General features: G+C 42.8%; 1 protein-coding gene across 1 annotated transcript in view; it reads right to left on the reverse strand.

Annotated features, from left to right (window-relative positions):
- LOC147433075 (uncharacterized) overlaps positions 1-5,436 on the reverse strand; it is a 54,846-nt gene extending 49,410 nt beyond the window's left edge. Inside the window, exon 1 of the mRNA XM_086492791.1 lies at positions 5,237-5,436. Coding sequence (XP_086348917.1) covers positions 5,237-5,319 — 83 coding nt within the window. The 5' untranslated portion in view covers positions 5,320-5,436. The remainder of the gene's footprint in view (positions 1-5,236) is intronic.
- Between the last annotated feature and the right edge of the window lie 5,787 nt (positions 5,437-11,223).

The raw sequence follows: 11,223 nt of genomic DNA on the forward strand, positions 1-11,223 counted from the left end.
AAGGCACAGGGATTGTTACAGTCTTTACCCATACCCACCCGTCCCTGGGAAAGTATTGAAATGGATTTCATTTTTGATCTCCCAATTACATAGAATGATCACAATGATTTTCCGATTACATGGTACATCTGAGACCATTGTCTCCGATAGAGACCCCAGATTTATGAGTTTGTTTTGGAAGGCAATTTGGGAGAACATTGGCACGTGGTTCAGTTCTCGTCATCGTTCCACTTGCAGACTGACGGGCAATCTGAGATTGCCAATTCAGTGGTTTCAGATTTATTGAAGTCTTGTATCTCGGATCAGAAGACTCAATGGGAAAAGAACTTACCTTTGGTGGAATTTGCCTACAATAACACGATACACTCTTCGACGGGGAAGACGCCATGTGAGATTGTTGAAAGTGCTGCGAAGGTTCCATCCTTCCTGAGCACGAAAGATTAGATATCGGAAGCGGATGAATATTCACGAGATTTGGATACGGCGTTTGCCAAGGTTCGCGAGACTTTGCAGGAGTCTCAAGAACGACAAAAAAAGGCAGCGGATCGCCATCGTCGCGACTTGAAATTGAAGGAGGATGATAGGGTGCTCTTACGTTTTGAGAAGGCACGCCTACGAAAGAAAAAGGGAAAGGAGAGGCTTTTTTCAAAGCTTAGTATACGATACTACGGACCTTTCCAGATCACTGAAAAGATAAATGATGTCTCCTTCCGATTGAAACTGCCAGATACTTGGAGGATTCACAATGCATTGCATGTGAGTCTCTTGAAACCTGTTAAGGGTGATGTGCCTGATGATGGGGAGCCTGATGAGCAACCCGAAGTGGAAGAAAACGAGGAGATCCTTGTTCCTGAACAAATTTTGGCACATAATGATACGAAGAAAGGTAAAGTCCGAAGGCGGTTCTTGGTTAAGTTCAAGAACTTTCCTGCATTTCATGCGAAGTGGATGGAGGAGGAGGACCTAGCAGATACTCCTCGGATTGTGAAACTTTACATCGATGTTTTGGTTTAGCATAGTCTACTCCAAACGGAACCCAAAAATTCAGCTTGGCCGAAGATCTGGTGCAGTGGGATGCACAAGAGGGGAGTTACTCCGCTCCTTTGTCAACAGATGCCTTGATTTTGATACTAAAGTCACTGATGTCTCTTTGAGCTTCAGGGATACTGAAAGCTGACATTATTTTGCTGGATGACTTTATGAAATGGAATTCCTGATAATGATACTGATTTGTTCTTGCCTTCTTTTGAATGCAGGAACTGATAGCCGAAATGACTGTAGCATTTTGGTCTGATTGATCTCGAATAGACATGGTTGCAATAGGGGTTAGTCAATCGGACATCGATGAGGTCCCGATTGGACCTAGATGTGATTGCTAGCTACATTGCCGATAAATCATGCTCTAAGATCCGAATGAATGTTGAATGTCATGTGATGTCCTATGATGTCTAGTGATGTCCTGTGATGTCATGTGATGTGACTGTCGATTTTGTACATGTGCTAGATGTGTGTTCCTAGTACGTAGGTACTAACAGTCAGTATCTGCTAAGACGGTTTATGGCTTTTGTCAGTTTTGCAGGCGTAATCGTGGTCGATTACAATGCTTTCAAGAGGGGGGTATGTCACAAAGTGATGACGTGGCTATGGACAGCATAAACCCTAATTTCTACCAGAAACCCTAAAATTCCTACAAACCCTTATTTCTGCCAAAAACCCTAATTTTCGGAAATCACGGAGGCTATAAATAAATTTTTATTTTTTCAAAAGAATTTAGAATGATGAGCGACGCAAATCTTGCTTTTTCTCTATGCAATGAGAAAGAGAGAGAGAATGCTTTTGCTTTCAAGTTTTGACTCTCTGTGAGAGAGAGAGAGCAGTTGCTTTTGATTTGAAGCTTTTGGGGCTTTGCTTTTGGGCATCCCTTGTAACCTTTAAATTAGTGGTGAGGGCCTCACTTCTCAGAGCATCTGGACGTAGAGTCTGAGAGTGAAACCCTAGCCACTCTCTTGTACTTTGATCTGATTAATATAAAAAGAAATACCGAAAGCGGCGCCAGTCTTTGGGGCCAAAATCTCTAGGCACGGAACTCCGCTGGGCCAGTGCAAATCTATTGTGATCTGTAAATTAATTTGAAGTGGTTATTTGGTGCTGTCGCGATTGATTCTTGACTTGGAGTATCCAAGTCTGTTACAACATGAGGATTCTTGGACAGAGGATGTAGCCCTATAGACTGCACGCTCAGCCTGGGCCTAGGTGGGACAATCTCTTCAGATGCGTTTGTCTAGAGGGCAGAAATATTATTGTGCCATGCAAAGCTCAGTGGATTATTATGCAAGTTCAAAGTTGCCTCATGGGTTTCCTGAACATATATGCGCCCAATGTAGCAAGTGCACGAGCAGAGTGTTGGTCTCATGCTGTTGAGTGTTTGCCGCATGCAGAGCAGTGGTGTGTTTTGGGGGACTTCAACATGTTGGAGGACCCCTCTGACAGTATTGGAGGTGGCCATGCTACTGTGAACGGGGCTGAGTTGGCACCTTGGGAGCGGCTATTATGGAAGCACTCAAGCTTTGTGAGGCTCCCAGACAACTTGTCTTTCTCTCGCTCTAACCGTAGGGTAAGAGAAGTAAATCTATCTCGGATAGATTGCTTCTACGCCAGTGAGCACATCTGTGACATGGGGGGGGGTTGTTTGCATCCTGGCTGGGAGTACTTTTCCGACCACGCGCCACTGATTCTCACTATGACAGACAGACACAGGAGGGGAGGTGCGATGCTACGCATCCCCGAGAGAAACTTGCTCGATCCACAGCTCAGAGAGTGCTACAAAGGCAACCGATGCTCAAGATGGCATTTACTTTCAGGTACAAAGTTGAGGAGAGCAACACCGAGGTGTATCCAGTTGGTGGCCACTTTCTGGGGTGTCCATGGTAGCTTCTTCATCGACTTGGGTCTCACTATTGATGTCCACTATGAGCTGCAGAGAGGGTGTTAAAGTTTTGGCATCTCAAGTGAACTGCCCAATGTGATCCCATTATTTAGTTTGGCTTTTAGGTATTTATTTTACTTATTTGTCAAAGTCTTGGGTAGGGCAATTTACTAGGATTGCTATATAAGCAACCCCTTGCCTCCATTGTATACACATTCAGTTATTCATTGCCAAGGTTGATTGGTTCAGGAGACTCTCTCTTGTGCTCACTTCCCTTGGTCTCTACACTTCCGCATCGTCGACTTTGACACATACGAATACAGAAAAGCAGAAGCTTTACTCACAGGAAGAGCTGGAATAGAATTGTTGACCAAAAGATGAACCAGATATTGGAAAGGCCACTGACAGGGATACTGATGTACTAACAATCTGGTTGTTTGTGACAGATAACCGGAAATAAAAGCGAGGAGTTCGCATTTGTATGAATTGGAAAGCATGGAGTTGGACATCCACTCTTTTGCAACGAGATGAGCCATCTCCTTGCCTGTTTTGCAGGTGAAACCGAGGATGAGATGGTGAGATCGAGAGCAACGGAAGCTCAAGAATGGATTCCTCGATTCAAGGTAAGAATGATGAATCTGAATGAATGGATGATGACGCATGTTGAATGATTGTAGTGCATCAAGATTCCCATATGAATGAGATGACTAGATATTGTGGTGAGCGCAACAAGAGTTCCTGCAGACACACTGATCTAGGTGCATCAAGACTTCTGGATGGATGAGATGATTAGATGATTGAAACATTGTGTTCAGTATGAACTAAGTGTGTGAATGAAGAACTTTGAAATAGGAATTTCCAAATATGATTCTGATTTATGTATGAGATTAATGTTTTTTGGAAGAACTTGCTAGATCTGTGTATATAACAGGTGAAATTGATGATAATAGATGACGAATTTAAAGCAATGATAGCTCTAAAATGAACCTGACAATGATAAGTATCATGAATTTTGAACGAAACTAATGGAAGAACCTGCTATTTGTCAACAGATAACAGGATTAAGAATGAGATGATGATGATTTTGGAGCAATGACAGCTCCTGTATGAACTTGATATCGAATCATGAATTTTAAATTACAAATGATTCAATGGAACTGTCGTGTGCACATCAAGAGTTCCTGCAGGATGAGATGGTCACACAGCTAGAACTGAATGATTGAACCACTCTATTCGGTATGAACTTAGTGATGGATTGGGATCCCCGAAAATAATTACTCGCACACGACAGTGCTTGAGTATAGATGGAATGATCACTCGCACATGACAGTGCTTGAGTACGGAAATCTATGGACATGATCGCAATATGAGATTAGTTAATCCAACATCAATGAGGTCCGGATGGATCTAGATGTGATTGCTAAACACGTTGCCAAGAATCATGATCCTAGATCGTAATGAACTCTATGTGATGTCATGTGACTATCGTCTTTGTACAAGTGTTGGATTTGTGTCATCTAGTTGTGAAGTATTTTAAGTGATTCTCTCATGTGTAGTGTTCGATTCCCGACTTGGCCAAGCCCGTGACATAAAGCACTTTGGATTTTGGTCAGATTATCTCTTGGTCTCTGCTTGTGGATTGCCTCTATATGCCCTCGGTGCATAATCATGTCTAGAAAAGGGGCGGTGTATATCCTCAAAGGAAGAAGGCACTCAACCTCCTCCTACAAACTCGTACCTATGAGGAGACTCAACTTCCATCCGACTCTACATCGCTTGGTATATGAGGCTCTGTCATAAGCGATAACACCTTTGGCACGACAACAGGTGCTCCCATCTTTATGAGCAGTGAATGTTGCCAACGACAACCGTCCACCAACAGGAGCAACTTTAAGAGCAGTGATTTCTCTGCTCCTCCAAGCCTCTCTATGCGACTCCTATGAAATGTTGCCAACGACAACCGTCCACCAACAGGTGGTGCATCAGGTTCCTTTCTCATATACTTCTCTCCGTGGTGTCTATTGTGACTCAAGAAAATTCAATTATAAACCTTCTCCATAGGATTTACACATCACCATAATTCAAATAAAAGAATATGGAAGCTGATGGTGGACGATAAGGTGCAGGGACACTGGCACCGGACCATTTCAGGGGCATGTACCATATACCCATAACTCACTCCATTAAATATGGGTCTCTCTCTCTCTCTCTCTCTCTCTCTCTCTCTCTCTCTCTCTCTCTCTCTCTCTCTCTCTCTCTCTGTGTGTGTGTGTGTGTGTAGAGGTTAAGTGCGGACACACATGCACATACCTCAAAAGTGCGACACTGGGAGCCCACGAAGGTTGAAAGTGAAGAATGTAACGAGGCACCCTCTCCGTCAAGGTAGCAGTCATGGCATTCTGCTCATCAGTAGCTGTTTGTGCTTTGGCGCATGCAAACTCAACATTTGGGCCCCACCTTTTCAGTCCAAACAACAACAACCCCTCATCACTATATAACAAACGCGCCGCCCCCCCCCCCCCCCCCCCCCCCCCAACGCACACACTAAGAAGATTAGTGAGTTGATGTTGACGGGAGCTAGCTCCCTTGGTTAAAGCAATCACCATGTCATGGGATCGATTGCGGATGAGCGATGCCCGAAGGCACATTTTACAATTTACGAGCACGAATGCTTATACTATACACAAAAAAAAGATTAGTGAGTTTAGTAAGTGGTTTTAAATCTTAGTCCCACAACTCTCATTCGATTTTAGCAAGATCAAGGGAAGAGGTTCCTAAAAACTAGCGATATGGTAAATACACACTTTTTCTTGTGTTACGTGCCTTTAGTTGAGACTATTCAATGAGAAGTTGAAGCATTGTGCGCACTTTTCATTCTTTTTTAGGCATTTTACCTTTGAAGTCTTCCCTAACTTTTAGTGGGACTACCATTGTTTTGTTAGATGCTCCTAAATTTGCTAATACACAGCGGGACTCTCCTCTAAACAAGATCAAAGTTATTTACTTGTTTGCCATCAATTACACTGTAATGATGGGACTATCGTTTTTTGTTATATGCTCCTAAATTTGCTAATACACGGCGGGACTCTCCTCTAAACAACATCGAAGTTATTTCCTTGTTTGCCATCAATTGCACTGTAATGCTAAGATTTTGACCTTGAAAATTAGGGTGGAATGCAGTGGTAATTGGGAGGTAGGATTGTTCATTTTTGATCAAAGATCTTACACTACCAACTAGAAATTCACAATGCAAAATTGGAAATGTGAACAAGACTCAAACCTCCACTCCCTTGTAGGACCGCTTGGAACTCGGGAACCCAAACTAGCTATACAAAATTGAAGGAGTACGAGCGGAAGTGCGACGCGAGAGAGAGTGCGAGAAGAAGAGCACGACGATATGGTGAACTCGCTCTACTGTAATGTGTAGAGCATAGTGAGTTCTTATTAGGTTTATACAAAAGAATATGTGTACATACCTGGCGGCCCGCCCACTTACCTAGGCGACCACATTGGGCTTTATACCCCAACAACCTCCCACTTAAAGTCCAATGTGGTACTTTAAGTGTGAGAGAAGCTACTATACAAGCTAATATACAAAAGATGTAGAGAAGTGATGTACTACCCTACACCTAACTGCTTGCGAAAATGCGCAAAGCTCTCTGAGGGAAGTCCTTTTGTAAGTAGATCAGCAAGATTTTCTGTGGTGTGAACTTTGACAAGCTGAAGTTGCTTATCCTCGAGCATTTCCCTGATGAAATGATACTTCACATCCACATGCTTTGTCTTTGAGTGATAAACTGGATTGCGAGCCAATTGTATAGCACTTTGACTATCACAATATAACACAGGCATCTCTTCTTTGATTCCCAAATCTGTTACTAGTCGATTAAGCCAAATTGATTCTTTGCATGCCTCTGATGCTGCAACATATTCAGCCTCTGTAGTAGACTGAGTAACACAATCTTGTAATCTAGAACGCCATGATATTGCTCCACCAGCCAATGTAAAGACATACCCTGACGTAGACCTTCGGTTGTCTAAGTCACCTGCATAATCTGAATCTGTAAAACCCTTTACACTTAGCTCCTGACTCCCATGGCATATACGCATACTCTTTGTAGCTTTCAGGTATCTCAATATTCCTTTCACTGCCTCCCAATGTTTCTTGCCTGGGTTTGACATGTATCGACTTACTACTCCCACTGCAAATGCAATGTCTGGGCGAGTAGCAATCATTGCATACATTAAACTACCCACTGCAGACGCATATGGAATCTTATCCATTTCAGCCTGTTCTTCCTCAGACACAGGACAATCTTGTTTGCTAAGTTTCACATATGGTGGCAATGGAACACTCAATGCCTTTCCCTTCTCCATATTGAAATGTTGCAAAACCTTGTCAATATACTCTGTTTGAGATAACCAAATCAACTTTTTTGATCTGTCTCTCTCAATGCGCATACCAAGTATATGACTTGCCTCACCCATGTCTTTCATGTCAAACGATTTTGCCATCTTTGACTTCAAAGTTGAAATTTCTTCCAAGTGCTTGCCAGCAATCAACATGTCATCCACATACAAAATAAGGATCAGCCAACTACCATCCTTAGCCTTCTTTGTATATAGACAGTGATAGAACTCACTACGTTTGTAGCCTTGAGAAAGCATAAACTTGTGGAATTTACGGTACCATGCCCTCATTGATTGTTTTAAGCCATAAAGACTCTTTAACAACTGGCATACCCAATCTTCCTTGCCTTTCTCAACAAACCCTTCTAGCTGCTGCATGTAAATTTCCACATCTAAATCACCATGCAAGAACGCTGTCTTGACATCCATTTGGTGCAACACCAAATCTATATATGGCAACCAATGCAAGAAAGCATCTCGATGTAGTCATCTTGACCACTGGAGAGAAGACTTCATCAAAGTCAATGCCTTGTTCTTGCTTAAAGCCCTTGGCAACAAGCCTTGCTTTGTACTTTGACCGACTTTCATGAGCGGTGATCTTATACCTGTAAACCCATTTACAAGGTAGAGCCTTTTTGCCCCGTGGTAATTTAACTAGCTTCCATGTCTGGTTTTTATGCAGAGCTGTCATCTCTGACTGCATGGCCAATTGCCAATTCCCGGAGTCCTTCATTTGCACTGCTTCCTTGTAACATGAAGGCTCATTGCAATCAGTCAACATGACATAGTTCATAGATGGAACAAACCTATCAGGAGGTCGCGTGACACGTCCAGATCTACGCACAATAGGTGGCTCAGGCTCAGCCACAACGTGTGGTTCCAATCTATCATGTCCTTGCTCCTCTTGAGCCCTGACATTTTGTCTTGCACGTGCAGGTCCATCTTCTTGGAAGACAACTCTTCTAATCTCCTCAACCCTCTCTGGTTTAGAATGATATTTGGATTCATTAAAGTGAACATCATTGCTGCGGACAACCTTTTTGGATTCGGGATCCCAAAGTCTGTACCCCATCTCACCAGAATTACCATAGCCTAGAAAGATGCACTTTCTACTCTTTGGCTCAAGTTTGTTCCTAAATTCCTTTGGAACATGAGTATATGCCTCACAGCCAAAGACTCTGAGATGCTTGTATGAGGGCATTTTGCCTGACCATACCATCTCTGGCACTGAATCCTTCTGCAAAACCTTGCTAAGAGATCTATTTACAAGATGAACAGCTGTTGATACAGCTTCAACCCAAAACCCATTTGGCAGCTGTGCATTAGACAACATACTTCTGACCTTCTCTTGTATGGTCCTATTCATCCTCTCAGCAACACCATTTTGAGGAGGATTGTAAGGAGCAGTAAGTTCACGTTTTATACCTTTTGACTCACAAAAGTCTTGAAAGGCCTTTGAAACATACTCTCCACCATTGTCAGTGCGTAAGCATTTAAGCTTCTTGCCACTCTGATTCTCCACAGGTGTCACAAACGTTTTGAAAACGCTAAACTCTTCATCCTTGTGCTTGAGAAAGTAAACCCATACTTTCCTCGAGTAATCATCTATAAATGTCATAAAGTAACAAGCTCCCCCTAGAGATAGGTTAGGCATAGGTCCACACAAATCACTATGAACAAGTGCCAACTGTGTATCTCTTCTACTGCTTCTATGCTTATGTGGTTGATGTGTTTGCTTACCATACAGACAATGTTCACAGAATTCAAAATCATTAAATGAAAAGCCAGGAAAATAACCAGAACGAGACAAGATTTCCATTCCCTTCTTGGACATATGTCCTAACCGGCTATGCCACAAAGAAACGTTCGGCTGCTCGGTTACATTGATTACAGTTTTAGAGACATTTGATACATAAATCATGTAAAGTCCTCCAGACTTTACTCCATGTGCTACTGTCATAGAACCCTTGGATATCTTCCACATGTTCTGTCCAAAAGTGGTGACGTAGCCAGCATCATCAAGTAAACCTGTGCTGATCAAGCTCTTTGTAATTGCGGGAACATGTCTCACATTCTTCAGCGTGAAAGAAGAGCCATTCTGAAACTTCAATTGAACATCTCCAACACCTAAGATCTCACATGTCTGCCCATTGCCTAGCCGAACATGATCTTTAGCGGTCACATAAGAGGTAAACCACTCCTTGTTTGGAGACACATGAAGTGATGCCCCTGAGTTTATAATCCAGCCACTCAATGCATTTCCATCAGATGCTGTAAGAAGAGCTGATTCCATTGTATTCTTCAAGAAGTGGATGTCTCCTGACACTAGACTGTCATCCTGTGCAACAGTGTTTGTCACATTTATTTCTTGAATCTTCACTGAGGACTTGTTCTTCTCACCATGGTCTTCAGCTTTCTCTTTGCCTTTTTCTGCTTTCCATTCTCTGCAGTCTCTTTTCATGTGACCCTTCTTGCCACAATGGTAGCATTCTATGTCACTCTTGCCTTTAGCACTGTGGGACTTGCTACGAGACTGATTCCTCTTTCCACCTTTGTACTTTTCTTTGGTCCTTCCCCTGACAACTAAGGCTGTTCCTTTGCCTTTGTCCATTGTCTTTCTATTGGTTTCTTCAGTAAGCAGACTTCCTTCTACACCTGCTATGTTCAAACCATCTGGAGGTGCAGAATTACTCAAAGCTGTGCGAAAAGTGTCCCAGCTTTCCGGCAATGTGGTCAACAGGAACATAGCTCTAACAGGTTCATCAAACTTGACACCTTGAGCTAACAACTGACTATAGATTGTGTTGAATTCATTCAGATGATTGGACATAGGTGTCCCTTCTTTCATCTTCAAGTCAACAAGCTTCTTAAGCCAGTATACCTGTGAATCTACACTTTGCTTCTCATAAAGATCACTCAACTTTAACCATGCTTGATAAGCCGACATCTCGTCTGCTACATTGAAGTAAACGCTTTCTGCCAAAGTCAGCATAATGGTAGAAAGTGCTAATTTATCCATTTTGCTCCATTCATCTTCGTCCATATCTTCTGGTTTTATCCCCTTGAGCTTTATAGGTTTTATCTGCTTCTTTTGTACCAACACATGCCAAATCTGCTTCTTCCACAATGGGAAATTGGTTCCATCCAGCTTCTTGATATTGTAAAGAGCAGTGTCCTGTGATCCAGCCGTAGCTACGCTTCACAGTGGTTTACTTTCCTGGGAAAAATTCGGCAGAGTTTCCCTTGTAAACTGACCTCTGAACCAATATCAACCTGTCAAATGAACCAAGAAAGCTTCAGATTCTGCATAAATTTCGGCAGAGTCTCCTTTGTAAAATGGCTCTGGTGTACTCAAAAACAGACCAAAAATAGCTCAAAAAACACTATCTCTCTGACACTGTAAGCTGCGGGTAAACCTCTCCTGCACCTGTACTGTCTCTCACTGTCCTGTAAGCATAGACTGCGACAATGCCTCAACGGCAGTAAAGCAAAGATGCAATCCCAACTGTCTAACTCACAGTCAATACATCCTAGCGGCCTATCTAAGGGTGCTCGAGGGATCGCTCCAAGACCTATATCACCGAAAGGATCTCAACATTCGAGAATCCCCCAGCTCAATAAAACCTCACTCGACCCTCAACAAAGGCTGCAGTAAATCTGACAGTACATAGACTTCCCACAAAGTCATACATCCACAAATTTCCCACTATATGCTGTAACCGTTGCGGTGGTTGTTTGCCGCGTGACTCACAGCCAGCAAACCCTCAACAGACATACATCATCTCTGACAATACATCCCATGTGGAAGTACCTACAATGTCAGGATGAAATCTGGAATATCAAGCAGCAAACACAAGCTACCTGATGAACTAGTGGATGTCGCCTAC

This window comes from Adiantum capillus-veneris, chromosome 20, assembly GCF_014529385.1.
Source record: "Adiantum capillus-veneris isolate H3 chromosome 20, ASM1452938v2, whole genome shotgun sequence".
Taxonomy (NCBI): Eukaryota; Viridiplantae; Streptophyta; class Polypodiopsida; order Polypodiales; family Pteridaceae; genus Adiantum; species Adiantum capillus-veneris.